This window comes from Conger conger, chromosome 5, assembly GCF_963514075.1.
Source record: "Conger conger chromosome 5, fConCon1.1, whole genome shotgun sequence".
Lineage (NCBI taxonomy): Eukaryota > Metazoa > Chordata > Actinopteri > Anguilliformes > Congridae > Conger > Conger conger.
In genome coordinates, this window is record NC_083764.1 from 38,711,489 (window position 1) to 38,735,713 (window position 24,225).

A 24,225-nucleotide genomic window follows, 5' to 3' on the forward strand; every position below is an offset into this window, starting at 1 on the left:
GTTTGAATTTTAATCTTCCAAACCGTGGCTTGAAATGGCGACTTCAACTGTTCCATTTATCTTAAATTTTCTAATAATGTTTCAGACAGTGGCAAATAAATAGGTAGTTTGAAACATTGAGAGTTTTCCTAGCCTTCTCCTTCTTGGTGGAAGTGAACCATCTACATTCTGACATCCTTGGACAATTGTTTAGAGCAGGGGTTCCAAAACATGTCACCCCAAATGAATGTTCACAAACTTACACGATCCCAACACCCCACCCACACACACCTTGTGCCTAACCACACCCTTTAGCTATGACTATACTGGAAATATACCACAACCTCTCCTGCCTCATTGCTTTATTATAGTTGGGCTGTTGTAATGTTAAACATGCAGTGGCCTAAATTTGCATATTTGAAAGAAACTAAAATTATATTTTATCTATTTTCAAGTGACCCCATCCCGAAATTGATGACCAAACATGGGGTCCCGACACACAGTTTGGGATCCCATGGTTTTTAACACCAGACAGATACTTTAGAAGGCATGGTGTTACTTCAGAATAAAAAGTTCAGCCCTGGAATTATACTCACCTGACTCATTGAAGCCCTAACGAGTAAATCACTTGGGTCTGGGCCTTAGTTATCATCTTTTTAAAAAGTAACAAAGAATAATCCAAAAGGTTCCCAAACCTTTGCACAGGGCCCTTTTCCTTTTTTATAATTTATAAACAGTAAAATATATATATTTTTTAATTAAAAGCAATCTTGCTTTAAAATTTGCAGAAAGTTCTTGTGTTTAACAACATGTTTATCTTATGTTGTACCATTTAGAGTACAGATTCATTGTAACAGACATGAATAAGGGGTTCCAAGGGGTTTTTGCACTCCACTGAATATACGCTATTAGGTAAGCAGCAACGAAATGCATTGTGTCTTCAGAAATTCTCTTCTCAATACCACTGTTGTAATGTGTGGTTATTTGCGTTACTGCCGCCTTCCTGTCAGCTTTGACCAGTCTGGCCATTCTCCTCAGACCTTTCTCATTAACAAGGCGTTTCTGCCACAGAACTACTGCTCACTGGATATTTTTCACACCATTCTCTGCAAACACTAGAGACTGTTGTGCGTGAAAATCCAAGGAGATCAGTGGTTTCTGAGATACTCAAATCACCCTGTCTGGCACCAACAATCATTCCAGTCAAAGACCACATTTTCCCCCATCCTGATGGTTGATGTGAACATTAACTGAAGCTCCTGACCCATATCTGCACAATTGTATGCAGTGTACTATTGCCACACAATTGGCTGATTAGATGATCACATGAATAAGTAGAACAGATGTTCCTGTGAGTGTACATACCATATTGTCCAGTAATTTAGTACATTTCTGTACACATAGGCTATAGATTATACCAAATGTAGATAATATATATACATATTATGTATAAATAAATAATAAAAAATAAAAAATAAAAAAACCCACATCCTAGGACTGCAAAATCCTTTCAATTGTATCATGTAAGAACATGCATTCCTCTATTCAGCAGTAATATGGGCCAGTCCTGCTCATAATTAATAAACAGCCAAGTAAGGAATAATCCACAACGAGGTGGTCATTACAGTGGATTATTCCAGTTATACCATGGTATTTTACGGAAGGTAAAAATATAAGCAGGGGTCGTCAATATTTTTGCCAAATTCACCCTCAAAAGAAACCTTTTTTTCGCTGGCACTCACTACATCAGGCCGTTAAGGTGGCTACTGTTTCAGCTTGTTGCTATGGTATATGTTGGTTAAGTTGATCAAAACAGAGAAGCTAGGCAGATGGCCATGTCTGGCTTTGACTATTTATATTATTTCCATCTTGACTAAATCCAAGTCTTAAACAAGGGTTAAATTAGTTTCTTATTTGGCACTTCATATTTGTGAATCCCGGTCCACCTTCGATTTTTTTATACCGGTGTTGTAACTGCCTATGTGCAATTTCCACTGAAAATTATTTTTAAACGCCAAAATCGTCTTGGGCTACACATTACACAATTATATCACACAATTTAGCCAACATAGCCAGCTGCTCTGTTCTGTGCTGGTGATGTAATGTTACTGTACTTCACAAAACCATTTCATAATTTTTACATGCAAGTCGCTTTATTGGCATAACAAAGTCATAGTCAATAAAAAACATTTTAACTCGTATCACTGATGGCTTTGGGTCTCCCCTTAAATTGCAGGCATCATATTAATTTAGAATTAGGCTTGACCGGTACTATCTTCGAACGATTATACTAAAATAATCACCAACTAGCATCCAATCAGAATCGAGTATTCACCCAGACCATGAAGACAATAGATCATCTATCCCAAGTTTCCTCAAGCACAAATCGCTCAAAACAAGCTGCATTACACAAGTAAGTACAAAGATCACAACCAAAAGAGATTGCATATTTACAAACACCAATTTATTGTTGATATTAGAAGGATGACAGATATGCTTATCACTGAAGAGGCCACACTGGACAATTTGAAGTGCAATAAATTAGATCTATTTCTTAGCTTGCCCATCCAGCAGATCTTTTGCTTCATTTATTTTTGCAGCAAGGTATGGCGATCCCCCTGCAAAATGAGGTGGAGGGGAGAAAAAAAAAAAAAATCAATGGATCAATATGCATTCCACGCTACATTATTATGGATAACAACTGGTTAATAAGCCTCAATCTGAGTAAAATGGCTTGCTCTAACATTTAGCAAAATTAAGATTGTCAAGTGATTTATTTAAGTACAGGAAACTACTACTCAAGAACTGCTTAAGAAGTAATTACAGTGTGGTTTGGCCTTCCCATATCCTCCTGAGACCATTTAAATTTTCTGACATAGTACAATTATCTTGTATGAAAAAATGCTGCAGAGAATACATATTAATAATAATTTTTATTGAATGTCCCTTATAGTGTAGGTTTCAGCATATTATAATATATTGTTCCTAAGATTAAGATGAGAGCCTCATATCACCTGCAGAGGACAAAACTGAATTGCCAAGTATCAGGACGATACATTGAAATAATGCTTTCTGAGAAAATTTCATCCACTTTAACCACATGTAAATACAGAGTTATTTTAATTGAAAATGACTGTACCTCTATCTGGATGATTCAATACCATTATTTTCCTATGCGCATCTCTTATTTTGGTTTTGTTAGCAGTGGGGCTGGAAGGAAGAATCCAAGGTTAAACAAAACATCAATAATTCACAAATCAAAACTATGCTTATCACTTAACTAATATATGATTCGTTACCTGACTCCTAAAATTAACGAAGCTTCTCTTTTGGTCATTTTTGGATCAAATCCACCTCTGTAGTACCCAGCACCAAACGCCTGTAAGGAAAACAAAACCAATATTTCAGTCGTCTAATTTTAAAATAAGGTTTAAATCAATTGGAGCTGTACAATTCCATATTAGTAGTATGTTTTTCAGTGCAAACAATGGGCTGTATTACAGATTTAGGAAGATTCTGCAGGGCCTGCTTCACTTGTGGTTCCATGACTTTCATTGCCTGGATAGCATAGCGACCTACAATGATGAAAAGAAAGTGGTGTAGGAAGTCTGCAACTTTGTGAAATTTCACAAGGAGGACTTAATAAATAGCAAACTAAATTAATGGCTATGACATTATTTATTTTCCAAGTTGTCCTGCGTGCGCTTCTCCCTTGTATAGAACATGTATGCATCTTCTGCATGAGTTGTCAAACTAGTCATGAGAATGCCAAAAGTGTGCCAGCGGAAAGTGTGCATCAAAATACTTACTGAAGTGTGTAAACAGAAGTTGGCAAAAGCATAAAACGTCACATTCAGTTAGTTAAAGATACATGGGCAGACACAGATACATTTTTAAGCTACTCCTAGTTGCTGTACTATTTGAAATTTTGATGTGCTCACAAAAGTGTGTGTTACCACTAACGTGGTTTGTGTGTTTAAATGCATTCCAAAAAACAAACCTGCAAATCCTGCCGCAGCTATCGTCAGGCCAACGGCAACAAAAGTGCTGGCCTGCAAAGACAATAACAACTTCACATTAACGTTACGCAAGCGGTATTCTCGTAGATATAGCCAAGAGTATAGGCAAAATAATCAATGTAGCCCATTATACGAAGAGAGTAACCTAGCCATCCTCTGAATGCTAGCGAGTTAGTACGATCCGAGGTTTGCAATATTCGTGCAAGTGAACGTGTATTGCTGTTGCAACTGTCATCGATAAAAGATCAAGAAGTTGAGGCGTTCTTCCTAGTTTGAATAGCAAGCAGGTAGCTGGCTACCTAGCCACCGCGGGACAAACCATGTCTGTGGCTGTGCAGTATCGATGGAGTTTTCTGGCTATGCGATTACAGAGGCAATTTAAAAATAAAATGTAGCGTTATAGCTAGCTATATAATATTTAGCTAATGCCAGAAAACTGTGTAGCTAGTTAGCTAGCTAACTACTGAACATTACTTCATGTGTGTTCTCCAGCAATAGCCAAAAACTTAAAAGAAAATAAAGCCCATACCATGTTTTTTGTTAGGATATTTTCTTCACGATATTCCCACGCATAACTTAAAAAGATCAAAACTCTAGCTAGCCAGTTAGCTAAGTTCCCATGTTTTCTCAGTGCAATATCAGTGTGCGCCGTGAGGTCAATTGTATTTTGCGTGCCGGAAAGGGACTCCTAATGTCGCAGCAATATAATGGTACGACAGTAAAAATGGTGAGTCTACAAATCAAAAAGAAAATACACTGATTGTAATTTAAAAAGAGTTTATTTTAATATAAGTATGCAAGAGTAGACTCAAACAAAATAATGTATTCATTAATCAACATGTTTTAAAATAAGGACAGAAATATACATTTAAATCTGTAATATTAAGACAAAAATGTTTCATATGGTGTGAAATCAAGCAAAGAAAAACATAAAATGTGGATATTCAGTGTACTCTAGTGCCACTGTTTACATGTGTGTGTGTGTCTGTGTGTGTGGGGTGAATGGTTAATAGGAGCTGGAACTGGAGCTGGAGTCAGATTGTTCCCTGCTGGAATTGTTCCCTGCTGGAAATTCCAGTGTAAACCAGCCTAAACTGGTTTAAACTGTGTTTTCAACACTTCTAGTTGATGTTATCTGATCAACCAGCTGTTCACCAGCTGACCAGACCAAAAAGTATACAGTATATTCCATAAAAGTAATACAATTATAATACTGTAATACAAAGCTTTTTTCCATCCACTTGGAATTTGGATTGTGTACCAGTATGTGAATCAAATGTCTGTCAATAATGTGTTCCCCTCCAATCAATATCCTCTCATGCAGTGGCGCACCTCTTCATTTGATGTCTTCCCGCCCTTCGGAAATCCCCCCCGCCAAAAATATATATTTGTTTCGTCATAACACGGAAGGTAGTGCTTCCATACTTCCTTTTCAGTTTGTATTTAATCCCATTTAGAATCCTGGCGCATCTTAGGTAGGATTTTCAGCAGGGTTATCATAAAACAACAGCAATTCTGCTCAACACTCATTTTATGGAAGTGATACTGCCAGGTCAAGGTGGGCCCTGAGCAATGGGCATATGGTACGGCTCGGTACAAACTTATGGTGCAGTATGCTATGTATGGTTTGAAAGTATGGGTCAGGTACTCTTTCCAAGTAAAACAGATTGATTTCACCGAAGAAACAACAGTTTCAACAATCTATTCAGACCACTGTATTCACATCGGAAAGACAAACCTGACACTGATGCAATGCAAGATTGAAAGATCCTAATTATTGCCACGTTTTGTGAACATACAATGTTGTCTGCCAGCAAGAAAAATGCATGCAATAATGGGGGTGATGTGCGGCACAATCCATAGGGCAGCTGACATTCAAATCCTGATACAAATTCACCTGTGTGGCTCAGAGTTCAGTTCCCTGCTGTGATATCCTCAGTACTGATCTCCCATCCCATTTTGTGACCCTGTCTGCTGTCCTCCGTCTGAATATAGTGGGGAAAAATACAAAAGGAGGGTGTTTTGGCTGCTCTCCTTTAAAAGACACCATACAGAAGCACAGCCCTAGCTGGATGTGCAGTGCCTACTGACAAAAGCCAAAAGGAAGCCACATTTTCTATCGAGTTCATTTAACCAACCCACCAATTTAATTCCTTTGTCCAGGAGAGTTCTACTTCATTGATTAACAAAAGAAAGAATATCATTTTTCTCTGTCCCCTTCTTTTGAAGAGCATGAAATGTCAAGCTTTTAAAGCAGAATATTCTGGCCCTCTGAGCTGCAATATCCCGCAAGGGTAGCCCTTTTTGTCTAAAATTACATATTCTAACATAAATATAAAAGACAAAATAGAAATGGGGATGATTGTCTCATGAGAGTGTGGAGAGGCAGATGCGCTAAGTGATAGCACCGGCAGTGCTTCCAATTAAAATATGCAGCAAAGTCTCAAAGCATTTGCCTTCCGCTACAGAGAGAGGAACCTGCATTACAATGGTGGGAAGGAATATCATACCATCCTACTTCCTCCAGGGCATCAAAAGGTATTTATGATTTGTTATGGTAATTGTTTGTGTCTGAACACATGAGAGGTGATTCATTCTGGAAAAATGATAAATACAAGCAAATAAAAATATTCCGCAATATTGTTCAACTTTGATGACGCAACATATGAGCGAATTAATTCTTGAGGTGTTTATATTTTGTCGGTCTCAAGTTCATAGTTTGAGTTCGAATTTTTTTGGGAAGTAATTTCCAAGTTACCTAATCAATACCTGGCATTTGGAATCTGCTCATAAATTAGAGATATTTCTAATGAAACTCCTCATATTTTGTTCAGTCAGTCATTAGCTGTGTAATACATAGTTCATAGTTCAATCTTTTTGTTTGTTTGTTGATAAGGAAAAACTATGCATGCTGCAGGAATATTGAAAATTAATGTTACAATATGGTTGGATGAACAGCAATGGTTATACATTTCTTTATTTTAAGCATGCAAGAATATTTCAGAAATTATTATTTATAATGTTTTACTCTCTTTCTCTCTAAAATCCTACAATACTGTACACTATACTGTACCTTTTATGGTTATTAAAAAACAATATGCACGCAGTGAACACTTTATTAGGTAGAGCTGTACACCAGCTTGTTAATGCAAATATTTAATCAGCCAATCATCTCTAGAGTTTGCAGAGAATGGTGCAAAAAACAAAAAAACATCCAGTGAGCTGCACTTCTGTGGGGAAAAACGCGTTGTTAATGAGAGAGCTGGTCAAAGCTGACAGAAAGGTGACAGAAATGCAAATAACCACACATTACAACAGTGGTATGCAGAAGAGCATCTGACACTTGCCAATCACTATTGGTGTATGACTGTGTGTATGGGAAGCATCAATTGTACAGCGCTTTGGATGAAGGCGCTATATAAATGCAAGCCATTTACCATTTACCATTTCCTTTATAAGGCACTTCAGCAAAAAGTACCCCCATATCTTTCAATGCTTCTAGACTGGAGAATTAGTATCCACATTCTCAGGATTGGTTGTCACTTCAGGTTACCAGGGTCAAGACAAATTTAGGAAAAAACGCTTTGAGATTCTGTGCTCCATATCTGGAACTCCTTTCTCCGTACACCAAACCCTGAAACCAAATGCCTTATTATCTCCAAATGAATTCAAAGTGATGATTAATAATTTGGTTTGCCTGAACTGTGAGTGTTTTAAATGAATGTTTTAAAATGTTTTAATGTATTTTATTTATTTTTACTATGTAATTTAATTGCTATTTTAAATTATTTTTCTGTTTGTCTTTTGAATCTTATTTATTTTACTTATCACTTCTTATTTTCCATTGAAATTGTTCTATTTATATGTGTACATTCGCATAAAAGAGGGCTCTGAGTTTAAATAAAGGAAAATGAATCACTGAATTATGAAGCTGTGCTACTCCACTCAAAGTAGGCAGGGATGTAATGATTTACAGCAGAGGTGTCCAATCTTATCCTAAAAGGACCAGCGTGGGTACAAGTTTTTGTTTTAACCCAGCAGTAACACACCTGATTATACTAATGAACTAATCGTGGTCATTAATCAAGACCTTGATGAGTAGAATCAGCTGTCTTAGTCCTGTGCTAAAACAACAACCTGCACACACACCGGCCCCCTCTGGATAAGATTGGACACCCCTGATTTACAGAATCCTTCAGAAACATCCCTCAACAGAACTGCCTAACGCTGTTTTGACAAAAAGGCCCGAAAGATGGTTAATGATTATATGAATACATTGGGACCCCATTTAATATAAAGTAATGAACTGAAATATAAAGGTATGACAATAATACAATCAAGTTGAATACTCTGGCGTTTCCATGGAGATAGCGCCCTCTGTCCTACGTAAAAGGAAAGGTAGGATAAAGCAATAACTCAATTCATAGGCTTACTTTCACATGACAAAGAACATCATCAGGGTTTTTATTTTTTTTATTTGACCTTTATTTAACCAGGAAAGTCCCTTGAGATCTCTTTTTTTAAGGGCGACCTGGTGATTTTCACAATAATCAGTGCACATAGCACAAACAAACTAAGCTGAAAGAAATACAGATTTTCTTCAAGTTTTTCTTCAGTTTTTTTTTCCTGGTGCCAGATGGTTCAAATTTTTTTTTTTGAAGTAATTAAGTAATTATTCAATTAAGTGAGAGGAGAGAGACATTTCCTCATTACAAAGTTACAATTTGTTTTCTTACTTCTAGTACTATGGAACAGTTTTACATTGCTTCACATAAGCCATTTACCAATATTGAAGGCTTTGATAAATGTTTTTAATCAATACACATTCTGAAAAAACTGAGAATGCAGCTTTGCTTAGGCTGTATTTTGTTGTTTACATAATCCTTTAAAATGGAAATGTCAGGGTTCAAGATCCAATCGCAACCAGGAAGTAGACAATAATGGAGTGTTTATTTAGTGAAGTCAGACGGGCAGGGATCAATCATTGGCAGACAGATACAGAATGGATAATCACAATTGCAGTCACAATTTGGTCACTAGCCAAAGTCTAAAGGCAGGGTGACCAGACACAGCAGAGACAATCCGAACAGGCAAAGGTACAGAATCCAATCAGAGTCCGGTAAGAGAAAATCCAATCAGAGACAGAAGGGTAATCCAGAAAGCAGAGGTCGGGGTACACGAAACAGGTCAGGACACAGAAAAGGCAATCCGAAAAAATGCTTCCATACATTACAATCTGGCAAATAAACAGGGGAAATAGGTGGGCTTTAATGCACAGGTGATTAACTGAAATGACGAACAAGTGTGTGTGCAGGAAAAGACGAGACGAGGCATGAATGAAAATAGACAAAAGGAAATAGACAAACGGCAGAACAAGGAATACAGAGTATGACAGGAATAATCAAGGTACTAAAACCATGCTCAAACATGGTTTTAGTAATTATTAAGACAAGAATATATTTTTTCTAACCGCTTGTGTGCCTTTTGAACCGAACTGTGTGTTTTTTTTTTTATTGTTCTCAGATAACGATACATGAATGTATGTGAGAGGCCATATGAATTGAGAAAAGCTGGCAATACCAGCTTTGTGGTCAAACTGAGAAGTGACCACTATGAGTCTGAACCTATTTATCTGGGAGAGTGCATAATACCAATTTGAATGCTCAAATGTTTGTGCATTGGAAGGATCCAGAGACTGGCACAGGCCTTATTTAATCCAAAGGGAAAAGCTGTAGCTCACATGTGGAATATTTTTTTGTTGCTGAATTTAACTCCCTTATGCAGCGCTATTTTCAGAAGAAGTCAGTGAATGTGAAATTGAAATATCCGTGTGAAAAATCTGCAGGTCAGGTAACCTAAACCGTCAAGTTCTCCTACCATCATAATCCCCCTTGACAACAATATACTTAGTGACACAGGCACATTGTGTATTTTGCCAGGATGAAATTATTCCAATTATTCCAACAGATGGCATCAAAACACTAGTCTACATTTTAGTGATCAGCAACTCTCTATAAAGCCACAGTGAGGAGACAGACCTGCATCAGCTGTCCCTATTTGTACAGAATGTAACTTATTTATGCTGGTGGAATACATGTGTAACAGATAACATTATTCCAACACATGCTGACTTTAGTTCTTGTGTTGTGTGTGGACTAAAAAAAATAGACCTTTTTTTTTTAATGGCTTCCTTCATATTTCCCAGTATTATGAGTATTATTTAAGACGCATGGTAAGTGATGACTGCATGCAGTCTTCCTTGTATGCAAAAATGTATCTTTTCTTTCTGCCATTGAGTGTTTTGTCTCTGTCTTTTGTGTAAAGACCCAATTATTCAAATTCTGTCTTACAAGAAGGGAAGTCGAACAATTAGTCAAACAAATCCACAAAAAGCACAAGTGTGCCATTGTGACAGGCCTCAATTTTTACATCTCGGGCTTTTATGACAAACATAATTATGCACCAGCTGCGTTAAAATGTTTTAATGAAAATGTAGGCCTATGCCTGTCCAAAAAAGAATAACCAGAAAATATGAAGGTGTTGGATATAATGTAATGAATTCAGAAAGTATTAAGGGTATAAGACAAAACGAGTCATAAATACACAGACTGGTACATGAGCACTTTCATCCGTCAGCCTGCTTTCCAGGGTATGGGGAAGCAGCGGTGCTTCGTGCTGCATATTTAAAAGACCGGCTTTTGTGTCGTTCCTGGAAGCAGGACTCGTTCACTGTAGGAGGTGAGAGCGTCAGTCAATAACAAATGCATGGTTGATGACCTCATGGGAGCAAGCTAATCCTGGCCACCCCCTTCATTTATAGAGAGTCCATTGTGCGGGATAGGTCAGTCGTTAGATTGGCTCTTTCAGACCCGACTCGTGTGTATGTTTGGGCTTCTGACAGACCGCAGCCAGAGGGTATACGGAGTAATAGAATATGGATTGAAGCAGATTAATCCCGAGAGGTCTGAAATATCAGAGAAGGATTGACTGTAATAAGGGTCATACAGCCAATTTATGAAGGAGCATTTTCACTTATTTGGAGTCTGTGATGTGATTATTTATCTAATCACTGAGGAGGGTGCTTAGGCGAGCGTCCTTTTGAATCATTGCACGATTAGCGGAACTGAGAAATGCGAGCAAATGTACTGCAGGGCTGCAATCAAAATGGTTCTCAAATTTAGAAACTTGAAAATATATGTTGATTGTAAACATATGTTTTTGTTTATTTTCACTTAAACATATTGCAATTGAGAGGGAAACATGTTTTAATGGGACTTTCTTTTTGTGTTCAAAATGTAATTACATTTTTGGTTTCGAATGGGTAGGTGTTAGTGTTGAGAATGTAATTTAATTTGCTGTACCTAAATTTTTAGAAATCAGCTGAGGCATTGTTTTGTTTTCCAGTAAGTTGGAAAGAAAAGTAACAAGTTATTTTTGTGTAACCAAGTGTAACCAGAAGCCAACAATTCAAAAGTCTATACAGCATTTAATCCTGTAGATGTTAAATATGTCTGCTTCCCCCCTCTAAAGCAATATATAAAATGCACATTGTTTACTTACAGGAAAAAAACCATTTATCACCATGGATCAAATGCAAATGAAATTATATTTATCAGGTTCACTTTGCTTTGCCTTCCACACTGTTGGGAACAGATAGATAAGACTTACAGCTGTCTCAGAGGTGCTCTCAAGGTAATGATGGGTATCTGTTTCTACTAATTGAATGTGATTTGATGTGAATGTCCCCATCCATCTGCCTGGGGCTTACCGCTGACTCTGTCAAAGCTCACTGTTAGTCGAGAGCTGATCCCAGATCCCTCGAGACCCAGTGAGGGTATTTCCCAGAAGGCATCAGGCACTGTGACATCATGGCTAAGCCTACGGTCTTGGATAAATCATCAAAGCCTGTGTGCCCAAGTACCTTCACATTCTGATACTTTCTATCCGACTGATATGGTGTGTGGTTTCTGAATATAACTTTTGGTAAAACTTATGTCTAATTGGACCACATTTGATGTCACATAAAGTGCAGTGCAGAAATTACATATGTGACTGAATGTATTAATTTCCCCATATTACAGTATTAAAGGCATACAGTATTAAATAATCTATGTGCTATCTATTGTTTATGCTCCTAAACAAACAGCCAATTATTGACTTATAGTAGGTAATATGGTGAACTGACTTTTGTTTGTTCTCACCTCATCTGTGGACCATAGTCTGTAGAACAAATATGGAGCAGGTGTCTGCGACATCTTCCCATGAGAAACCGTGTTTTGAAGTGCAGTTTCTGGGCACCACCATGTTGTACAAAATGGAGCCAAAGACAACACAATAGAGAGAAGGGGGGACCCTTCCAGTAAATGGGTATGGGTTTTCCGCTAAGCATGTAAGAAAACGACTTGCCAGTCGTTCACCAAATATTTTCCAAATAACACACGAACAAATTAGCTCTTCCGATACACTCACCTACAAGCCAAACTATTTTGCACCCCACAGACACACAATACTACCGGAGTGCTAGCGCTGATTGGACAAATGCTATATACCTCAGTGACACTAGATAGTAGCCTGTGGGCACCTGGCATGTTGTTGGGAGGAACAATGAAAATCCATAACAATGAAAATCCATGTCTTACTTAAACCCACTTTACCCTTGGTGGGATGAAACCAACGGTGTCCTGCCCCTGTGGATTAGTCAGATGATGATGTAGCCCAATAGTGAACTTTCAATATTGGGCTTATAGTGCCCAAATTAAGCTTGTAGAGAGCACCTTTACCAACTGAGTCCCTTGGGATCTGATTCACGCCTAAAGGGTTTAACTGTCACGGGCAGCTCCCACCAACCAACTGCAGCCAACTCGCGGCAGATTTCAGTTATATCTCTGGGGAGAAACTCGGCCAGATGGCATGTGCCAAGAATCTATGACCCACGAGGGCTACTGCGAGGCTGAAGAACAAGGTGGATCCTCTCTGTCTAATTAATTTTCTATTATAGCACCTGTTTCAGGACAGATAGGGCCAGAACGCGCTCCCTAGATGCGACGGAGGGCTCACCGTTAAATGGGCTTCAGCGGCATTATGTTAAGCTGAGACTTTGATCTCATGCAGCCGCTAAAATGGAAATATGTTTATGCCGGCTTCTGACCTTAGAATGCGATCAGTCTGGGAATACGGCTGGGTAATCCCGGCCTCAGAGTTAAACACGGCCCAACCGCGCCATTTTCCGCCCGCCCCGCTTCTCTTTTCTAATGATGCGGATTACTTGCTTCATAAAAATGAGTCACTCATCATTGATAACTGTTTTATGCGGCAATAGAAAATAAATATTCCAGGAAATCTTCCTTTGTTTTTGTCCAGAGCCATGACTTTCGATTTATTCTGTTAGCTGTGGTTAGAATAGAAATGGAACTGATAGCCTTTTTCAAATCTTTACATCATATTTCTTTGGTTAATACATTTCATGACTAATCAAATTCAGCATAATTGTGCAAAATATGTAACTGCTTTAAGGAGCAGTTCAGCCGAAAATGAAATTATAGTATGTTTCCAGTTACCCAGAGTATCCATCTGGAAAATTTCTGAGATGTGACAAATTTTCTATGTACAGTTTGTCTTTTATGTACAGTTTGTCGTGATATAATGGACTTCTATGGACCTCTTTTTTTCTGGTACTGAATCCTCCGAAAATTTACCTTTGAAAAAGTCAACAACGTCTCTTTCCAAAGAGAGCTAACAAATGCAATTTTTAATCGAGAACTATTTCTTACAGCGTGAACTTGCCAACTGTCCTTGCAAGCAGAAGTTTCTGCCTAAGCACACCAGTATTCTGTGTGGCATATGAGGTGAAGTGTCAGTAGCATACCATAATAAGTGGGGAACTTGGCACCTCAAACTTAATTTCCAGTGAATTAATCTCTAATGATTAGCAGCATTTATAAGATATGCATAAGAACAAAACAGTGAATAGTCGTAAATGATGTACAAGCATTCATTCCTTGACGTATCAGAACTTGTTTTTGAGGGGGAACGTATAATTTGGTAAATTAAATGCTTTGTTTCTTCAAATTCTCTTGTCTGTGAGTGTATCACATACATTTTTGCAGTACAAGATAATCAGCCTGCATAATGTATGTTTGAGTGCACCTCAGGTACACATGGGCGACAACTTACTTTCAAAATTGTGAGTTTATTTTCCATATAAATAAATACATTTTTACTTCATATCTGGGCATCTATGGGCTAATGTTCATTCAGTTTATGGTCAAGAAATTACAAGAAGTACATAATATGACATTCATCCAGCTCCTTACTAACTTCAGTCTTGAGTTTTTCAGTCTCTACCATCTCCACTGTGTGTACATTTAAACAAATCTGTGCAGTTGGTGGCGGCACGGATGGTGCAGTGGGTAGCACTGCTGCCTCACAGCAAGGAGGTCCTGGGTTCGAATCCCCGTCGGCCGGGGCCTCTCTGTGCGGAGTTTGCATGTTCTCCCCGTGTCTGCGTGGGTTTCCTCCGGGTACTCCGGTTTCCTCCCACAGTCCAAAGACATGCAGGTTAGGCTGATTGGAGAGTCTAAATTGCCCATAGGTATGAGTGTGTGAGTGAATGGTGTGTGTGCCCTGTGATGGACTGGCGACCTGTCCAGGGTGTATTCCTGCCTTTTGCCCAATGTATGCTGGGATAGGCTCCAGCCCCCCTGCGACCCTGTTCAGGATAAGTGGGTTAAGATAATGAATGAATGAATGAATGTGCAGTTGGTGCATGTACAAAAGTAAATTCACTAGACCATTACCACAAAATTACTGTGAATTCAAATTTACACATAATTCTATTGCTTTATTTAAAGGTCTACATAATTTTTAAAAAAACAACCTGATTTCATTAGTGCATTCATTACCGTTTTATATACACAAATATATAAAATCTAATTTGTATTTAGAAGAGTATAAGATACTAGAACTGGAGTGTAAAGTAAATTGCCTGTATGTTTGTCCACCTGTGGGCATTAGCTTAACTTTTCACTGTCCTACAAGTTTTTGAAGTATACTTTTAAATTAATAGTGGTCTACCATTGGGTGAGCAGACAGTTTAAGGTTAACCTGAGTAAATGTATTTTCCACTGCTCGTAAGGAAGTCCCACCCAATATCAAGGCGAGTCTGAAGACCTACTTAGAGATCCTTGCAGGATTTTTACCTTGAAAACATTTTATTTTCAAGGTATGCTGAGGCATATCTGTGATTAACTGGCAATTTCTGTCTTTGTGCATCTTTGCCAAATTTGTGCTCCATTTCCTGTATTTGTTATTCTAAAATGTGTTTATGGACCCGGGAGATCGGTGTGGCTACAGTACCTGTTGGGTGAAATCATGTTTCAGCAGAAGAGCGTTTGTCACTAGCTAGCAGTAGTACAGTAAAGCGAACAACAAGCCAATGGGGCTCGTTCAAAAAACCTGAGTTTCATCCTTGCAATTGCTTTTCCTTGCTAGCAACAGCTATCAAAAACGATATATAGTATAAAGAGATTTGAATATCTTGAAAATATCTTGTATATTTCAATATTTAAATATAGAATTTTAAATATAGAGGTTAGTAGTTGGGGTTGAGGACGGAGGAGGAGGAATCTTCGATTGTAAACACAGCTAAAAGAATCCTGCAAAGCATGCCTTTCATTTGTGTCTGCCAAGTCTGAGTATGACCCTATATGGACATAATATTACTGAACATAGCTTCCATTGTACATCCATGTATTTTCACATGAATCATCTTCTTCTCAGAAACATCAATTAGTGAATAAAGGCCTGGGCATTCTGCAAGCCCTGTGGATCTGCCTGGTTTGAGCAACCCAAAATAGGCTGAACAAATATTTACACGGGAACTTTCCACAAGTGTGTCTCTGCTTTCCAATGGATATGTGTCTTGATCCACATATTCATTTCAATTCATTTCAGCCTTTTTATTACCTGTGCCTAGAAGCTGAAATTGATTTACCAGATGTGTTAGTTCACACCTCACATAATTGCCTTTTTCCATTTTTCATCAGCCTTTCATTTAATGGTTTCCCATTGTTGTCTGTTGCCTTGTGTGGTTTCTATTCAAGGCAGAAGGGACAGCGCTAGTGGTTTTAAATGAGGACCCGTATTTATAAAGCGTCTCAGACTATGATTGCTGATCTGAGATCAGGTTTCTACTGTCCGCATCCTAACCTTTTCCATTATGAGCTAAAAGGATAAACTATAACTCATACTCTGAGTTACTTTATGAATATGTGCCCAGGTCTTCACTGTTTGCCCCAACTGACCATCTGATTTCCTTCTCCAGAATATATTTTCTTGTAGGTTTTTATTACATGAATCTCATTCATCACATAATTTGTATGGAATAATATTTAACCCTATCAACTTTGCCCCCTGAGTCGTCAACATCTCAAATTATTGTTGCGTTCATATCTATATAATACAAAAAACTGACGTAATAAAACCGCAAAACGGCGATGCCAGATTGTTAAAAAGACTCTCCGCTGATAAACAGTTAAATGCTTATTTGCAAAGCAGGGCAATAAAACTTTTGCCTCCCCCTCACCATACAGCATTAGGGTGAGTAATCATTTTTGGAGAGCTTTTTGTGAATAAAATGTGAATAAAACATATGTGAAGGTTGATTTTCACTACATTTGGTATCAAATCAGTTTTAATAGAAATATAAGCTTTTGTGATCATTCATAGCTATGCCTGGCCAAGAAGATATTTGGAGAGATCTGGGTGCAGTTTTGGGAAAAAAATAATTTGAATGCCTGTCTTTACCAAGTTTTGTACACAAGTCGACAAAGTTTGTGCACAAATATAAAGTAATTCTGGGTTGGTCCTTGAAATTGAGATATTAGGTGCTAAACTATAAAAACATAAGGCGTTTTGTAATTTTATTGTATTTATTTTCTTTTGTGTACAGTGCTCTGACATTAATTTGTTCTGTCCCAAATTTATGTATGGTACAAGCCTCTTCTTTAAGTCTTCAACCATGTGTGTACAGTAAATCGTTTTTGAGATACTGACACTTTCATAGGACTAGTACAAAATAGGTGGAAATTGACCTCTAGGGGGGCAAAGTGGAAAAGGTTAATTCATTTTCTAGGTGCACTAGAAGCCCAGCTCTGCTGTCTGTTTGCTACTTCCTTTAGCATAATGACATTTGTATGTTTACTGTAATTAATGATAAACTAAATCTGCAAATCTGCTGACTGCATGCCAAAGCCATGTGTGAGAGGTCTTCCTGCGACTCTATGGGAGGCTGTGGACTGCAGTGCGGAAAGAAGCAGGCTGGTAACACCTGTCTCGGAGAGCTGTAGATATATTTCTTCCTCTGAATCGGTAGAGGGGATCGCACATGAACATGTCCAAAGAAATAGTTAATTGGACATTCTGACTGAGAGGGGATTGGATTGTTCACCCCCTTGCATTTAATTCTGCACATCTATGCAGCATACAGTTCATACTGTACACTATTTCTTCAAGGTTTACTATGGAGTCTGGAGACATACATCCATCTTTCCATCTACGCATGTTCATATGCAGATCTTTGGATCATTGCTCCTCACAATTCCCAGAGCCTTCAAACATCCTGTTTTAGGAGTTGATTTGCGGTGGGAGGAGGATAAAGTATTTAATCAAGCCTTCTAAATTACATTTCATGCTTGAGCCAACTTGTGACAACTTCATGTTTTTCAAGTGTATTGCTGTTTTGTTGGCGATAACAAAATAATCTTATGGCATATTTCGGCACTGAGAATACTTTCAGAGACATACAGTATGCGCAATCAAGCCTTTTATTTAAAAATGAATCACGCTCTTGAGAGACTCTTCGACAGTAAGACGTTGCATGTGCAGTGGTGTAGTTAAATTGTATGCTTCGCTGCGAAGACTGCTCTTCTAAGAAAGTGACAGGGGTCTTTGGTTCGCTGTAGCTATGTAGCGCACTGCGTTCACACGGGTCGTGTTCTCAGACAATATGTATACGATTGAAGCGTATTTTCTGCAATCGCTGTGAAAGTGTAATCTCGTCCTTGAGGTGGTAAGAAACGGGCTGATTTTCTTTTGGATTCAAGCGCTGACAGTTAGCCCAGGCGGGTTCCAGGCTCCCCCCATTATATCTGTTTGCTTCCTTTCTCCCCACACCTGCCTGACTCTCACAGATGTGCATCCACTGGGGATGCGACATCGAAATAAGCCTAAAGAAAGAGAGGAACGATTAGATGCAATTTCATAAGAAAAAAAAAAGACCATCTGTTATATGCATTACCTCTATTCAGGGAATAACCTTTCATTGCTTGCCAGATTTGTTTTAAGGCTCGTGGAAATACGTGGGACTGTATTTCTTAAAGTGGGGGATGTATTAAAGCTTCTTGTATTAAGGTGAACATTTCGGTAACAATTTCAGTTACAATTTAACTATTTCAGCGCATCTTTAGAGGCAAGGCAGATTACATTACCATATGAAGAGGATCATGATGGGTCTGTTCATATAAGATGTATAGAGTTGATTTCAAAGAAAATTAGTTTTCCTATTACAATATTTTGGCATAATGCTTAATACTTTGAAATAAATACACTGTACAGACTATATTTAATGCTTTCAGAACTCATAACTGAGAGATGTGAAAATATTTGATTGAATATGGATATGGCTAACACAGTGGGTATTGTTGAATTTCTCATATACTAATTCCATGCATGCGGGCATATTCTGAAATGCTGTATGTTAATATGTTTATTTTGCTGTGGGTTTTTTTAACCAGTGTTGCTGGCTCTCAGTTGAACGTTATCAAATTTACCCTCAATGTTGTTTGGAAGTGGAGATATTTGGTCATGCAGCAATGTAATTGTTAAAATTGAGTCTACTACTAATTAAAAAGATAAATAAGGTATCAAAAGAGTAAAAAAAAAAATCTATTTAGCAAATAATTGTTGAATCCGAGCCAGTACCATCTGTGGCTAGCAGGCTAGCAGGAGGTTTTCACTTGGGCCAGTTGCCTGATAGTCAGCCTGACAGTTTATAAGTTTGCAAATTACTACTCTTTGCCATGGGCAGCATGTGTCATTTTGAAGTGCTGCAATTGTATTCGCTGTCATGATTTGAGTGCTTGTTAATAGCTGACCTGAAAATTGAAGCTCTAGTAGTTCCTTTCTAATTAGCTTGTATACCTGCGGTGTACTGTATAAAAATTTCATGAGCATATGATCCCATTTCACCAATGAAAATGCTATGCAAAAACAGGTGAAAGGTACAGCCTCATAATAAAAATAATGGAATGTGGACCTTTACAGAATGCTATGGATACTGATATATATGCTTTAGGATTATATTCCGAAAACAGCAGTAGTACCATTTTAATTTGGATTGATACTATAGCACTTAGAACACAAATTCCACTCTGAAGTATCTTTCTTATAATTATGATGCGACATCATCATTTCCTTTGACTTTTTAAGACAGAGGGTTGTAATTCATAAAATGCTAAAATATGTCAGATTTGGGTTTCGGTTGACGATTTCCTGAAGGGGAGTCCTGGTCGTAAGTGCTATCTGGTCACTTTCTGTCCCCTTCTTTTTCATGCTTTGCAAAATGCACTAATTTCCTGGCTGAGTGTGATGTTTATTATGAGACCGAAATTGAAAATTGTGGGTAATAGAGTGAGCCTTAATCCCGGGCCAATTGTGAATCTAAATTACTTGCTTCTTTTCAATGCCATTGACTGAACAGGGCTTTGTGCACCTTGCACCTAATCAACCCAGAGTGACCCCAGACTCTGCAGCCTTCATGGATTAATAATAAAATCCTTGCTTCAGACAGTGATTTGGTGCCAAAATGGACATTAATTTTACTTGGGAAATGTTGAAAAGAGAGCAAAATCTTTCTTTTTTTCTGTCCTTGCAGCTCAGCTTCTTGTGTGACACATATTTTTTGCATCTTTAAACTGTGTTTTAACTCATAGTGTGTTTTTCTGTGATGTCTGTACAAAGCATGTGTTACACCACAAGAAGAGCTGGGCAAGGTTGAGGCCTGTGGGGATATTCTGAACGGGAAACTGCCTGCATTTCCAGAACTATCTGAATAGATGGTGTCAGTTTAGTCACAATACAGAGATATCCCCATTTAAATAATTATGATCCAGATGATTAAAAAAACAATGTTACCATTTTGACTGGAAAAAAACAAACCAATCCAGCTGACAAAACCTACTGCATATCACTGTTTGGTAACAATGAAGGATTATATGATTCAGAAATTCCATGAATTCTGCTGTACTAAGGGTCAATGAAACACCTGTATCCGATGATAAGTCTATATTACTGTACTCCTTCTTCAACTCACTGCCTTCATTTGTTTGCACTTCCTTGCGGCCAGAAGGGGGTGACCAATATCACTGACAGTCTGCAAAAAATATCCAAATATCCCCATCAGTTTGGACAGTTTATAAACACAATAGGTGAAAGTTATCAATATTTAAACCATATTGCTATAGGCATACACTGGAAAGAGAAGCACTCTGGCAGCTTTCACAGTATATCACTTTTGCATTTAAAACAAGAGAGTGAATTTAGCTGTGGCCTGAATGAAGCCTTTGAGTGTAACTCCACAGCTAATTGCTGAAAAGGAAATGATGAACCTCAGTGATGAACCTTATCATGTCACAGCCACTTTGATAGCATGAAACATGCTAGCACTATGGTTAATGGTTCTGGAAAATGTCTGTTTAAAGTTGCTAAACTGACAAATTGCAGATAAACTCATGTTTCTAGTTGTGTTATTTAGAACACTGTGACTCATCGTAACAACATTTAGCAAGAAACAGGATTCTACCACTCTCCCTTAGACTCCTCTTTTGAGGTTTGAGGGAAGCCAGAAGACATCACATGACTAGAGGGCAGTTCCTTCATTATGCAACTGAAACAATGGCACCTTCATGCTTGCACTAATTATTATTCTGAGAATGTACTAATTTGTTGCTTCCAAACCGACTGTCAGTTCAGGCCCTGAAAAGGGCAGCTTGCCAGCCATTGCAGTGCCTGTGAATGGAGCTCTTTCATTGGGGATAGTGTGATGGGAATGACCCCTTGGCATATGAGCCCAGGGGTGAAGGCACTGTGCCAGCTTCATCAGTCTCTTACCCGACTCTGGCACATGAACTATTAAAATGAGTCAATCCAGACTTCAGTAAATGTCACACCGCACAGCCTGAATGACTACCACTATTGTCATGTTACGAAACTGCTGCTGCCATCATGTGGATATGATGATCTGTGATTATGCTTTTTCTTTTCACAGTAGAAAAATCCTAATACAAGCGCTAACTTAGTATTGTCGTGGCATCTTGTAGAATGGGGGTAAATATCGTTGGCACTAGATTTTAGGCAAAGTAAATCAGAATTCAGTTAAATCCTAAAATGACATTCAGAAATAGACCAATTTTGCCAAAAACCAAGCCTGTGTAGCATTTACTTTACTATTTCATTAAAACCTACTTATGACTGGGTCCATTACAAATAAAAAGCACACATTTACAGTAGCTGTTGAAATTAAGCTGTTTCTGAAGGTAATTTTTGGATTATTTATTTAATTCTGGTTTACTGTAGTTTGCCTATGAACTATCCATCCATCCATCCATCCATTATCTGAACCCGCTTATCCTGATCAGGGTCGCAGGGGGCTGGAGCCTATCCCAGCATACATTGGGCGAAAGGCAGGAATACACCCTGGACAGGTCGCCAGTCTATCGCAGGGCACACACACCATTCACTCACACACTCATACCTACGGGCAATTTAGACTCTCCAATCAGCCTAACGTGCATGTCTTTGGACTGTGGGAGGAAACCGGAGTACCCGGAGGAAACCCACGCAGACACGGGGAGAACATGCAAACTCCGCACAGAGAGGCCCCGGCCGACGGGGATTCGAACCCAGGACCTCCTTGCTGTGAGGCGGCAGTGCTACCCACTGCACCATCCGTGCCGCCTTCCTATGAACTAGCACCAAGTAATTATTTTCCTAATTTTCTGCCAATTATGAATGACCAATGTGACTCTCACACCCACATGCAATGAGCACTGCAGCTCAAGCTAATGCACTTACCTGCTAGTCAGTGATTGCATCATTCCACTAATGCAATGCCTTTTGTGTCCCTCAGAGAAATGCCTCACAGGAATCCCATTAAAATGTTAGCCAATGTGGAATGAATCAATTTGTTGCATAGAATATTTTTTTAACTGTAATTGTAAGTGCAATGACAGTCATCTAACTGTGCATCTTTATATTTAAAAAAAAGTTGTTATTGTGTCCATCAACTGTCCATTAGCCTGACAAAACCCCCCTGTAAAATGATGGACTCTTAGAGGTTACATAATCCTCAGGTAGTACCATTCATTGGCAGGAAAACAAAACTACAAGTAAGCCTCCATATCTTTTTTTTGTTTGTTTTGTCTGAGGGAGGCCTAGTACTCCAATTGAATTAAGGAAAAACTATTTCCATAAAATCTCAAATATGGTTATCAAAGCATTGCTTCATTCATCACGCTGAATTTGGAAATAATATCAGAGAGAGAGATGGCTGAACTGCACTATTAAGCACTGACTCTTAACTCTGTCACCAGTTCACAGTAACAGGGTTGGCACATACTCTCGCCAATACCCAAATACATTTTTTGTGCCAGTAAAGAGTTTAAGGGAGTACTGAAACAACTGCAAATACTGCAAATACTGATAACGAATTGAACACCATTCACATGAAAAGGGGGCTATTCATAATCTCATGGATTCTTTGTGGTCAGATAAGGAGTGAATTTAGTGACAATATTATTTACACATTTTTCACAACACAGGTGCATTTTCTGAACCACAAAGCATGCAGTTTTATACATTGCAAAACTACAAATCTTGCTTTACAGATCTCAAACTACAAATTCCAACTACAAATCACAAGCTGCGGACACACATAAATCAAAATCATTTTGGAACTATTTTTCCATGTAGGCTACAGAGAAAAAGGCATGAAAATGCATGAATTAATTTATTAAACCAGCTGTTTCTATGTTATGCAGACCTATATATTATAGTGAACGGCTTATGTTTGCGTTGGTTGGCTCCATTGAAATTTCCATTGAAACCTCAATATCTCACTCTTTTCAAAACCAATCTCAATGCCAGTTTTCAGGTCTACCACAATGGCAAGGGGCCCGCCAACTTCTTGTGATCAGTGAACCCTGACAAGTCCCTCCCTCTGGAGCAGTGAGCCAATTATGCCGCTCCACGAGAGCTGGTCATACAGTCCTCGGTGTGCAACTGCAGCGAACTGCAACCGCAAGTCCGTTGCATCTTAGCCTGTTGCGTCACCGTGGCTCGGTTCATTTTTTCTAACAAAAATGCAGTCTTCACATGCAAAACCCAAGGCTAAAACCAAGAGTAGACATTCAGAACTATTTATTGTGTAACCAATCAATCTAACAGGACACATCTGGGCAACAGGAAACACATGTCAGTCACATGTTCCAATACTTTTTCTCACCTAAAAATTGGGTTGTCTGATACAAAAGGTGATATGTTGTTTAACAAATCTCAATAAAAATACCAGGAAATAAAAGCTAAAATTCGGATGAAATCTGTCATCTTATGTATATATTTTGACCTCAAACTCAATTGGGTGCGGTCTGCTCCCAACTGTCAACTTGTCTCCTCCAGGACAATCTTCACAATCCCAACCAGTCACAATTCAAGAGTGGCCTCTCCACTGAGAACGCCCTACACTCCACTCTGCTAAAGCCAATTCCCTCTCCTCTGTCCTCATCCTGCTTGACCTGTCGGTCGCCTTTGATACAGTCAACCATGAGATTCTGCTCTCATCGCTGACTGGGATGGGTGTCACAGGATCTGCACTTCATTGGTTTTCTTCCAACCTCTCTGGTCATTCCAACCAGGTGGAGGGGCTCAGTCTCTGACTCGCACCCCCTACAAAATTCCCGCAGGGTGCAGTTCTTGGTCCTCTCCTCTTCTCTCTATAGACCATGTCTCTTGGTTCTGTTGTCTCTTTCTTTACCATTCTTATGCTACTTTCCTTCCCTCCCAATACCCAGGTCACCACACAGATCTCTGCCTGCTTGGTGATATCTCTGCATTGATGACTTCCCACCACCAGAACCTTAACCTTGGCAAAGCAGAGCTTCTCTACAGCCCTCAT

General features: G+C 38.7%; 1 protein-coding gene across 1 annotated transcript; it reads right to left on the reverse strand.

Moving 5' to 3' along the window:
• Positions 1 to 2,421: 2,421 nt before the first annotated feature.
• Positions 2,422 to 4,678, reverse strand: dnajc19 (DnaJ (Hsp40) homolog, subfamily C, member 19). The gene is made up of 6 exons (XM_061243333.1): positions 4,528 to 4,678; positions 3,980 to 4,031; positions 3,481 to 3,554; positions 3,279 to 3,358; positions 3,119 to 3,189; positions 2,422 to 2,597 (listed from the first exon to the last, which is right to left on the reverse strand). The coding sequence occupies exons 1-6, from the start codon at positions 4,528 to 4,530 to the stop codon at positions 2,527 to 2,529; spliced, it is 351 nt and encodes a 116-aa protein (XP_061099317.1). The 5' UTR covers positions 4,531 to 4,678; the 3' UTR covers positions 2,422 to 2,526.
• Between the last annotated feature and the right edge of the window lie 19,547 nt (positions 4,679 to 24,225).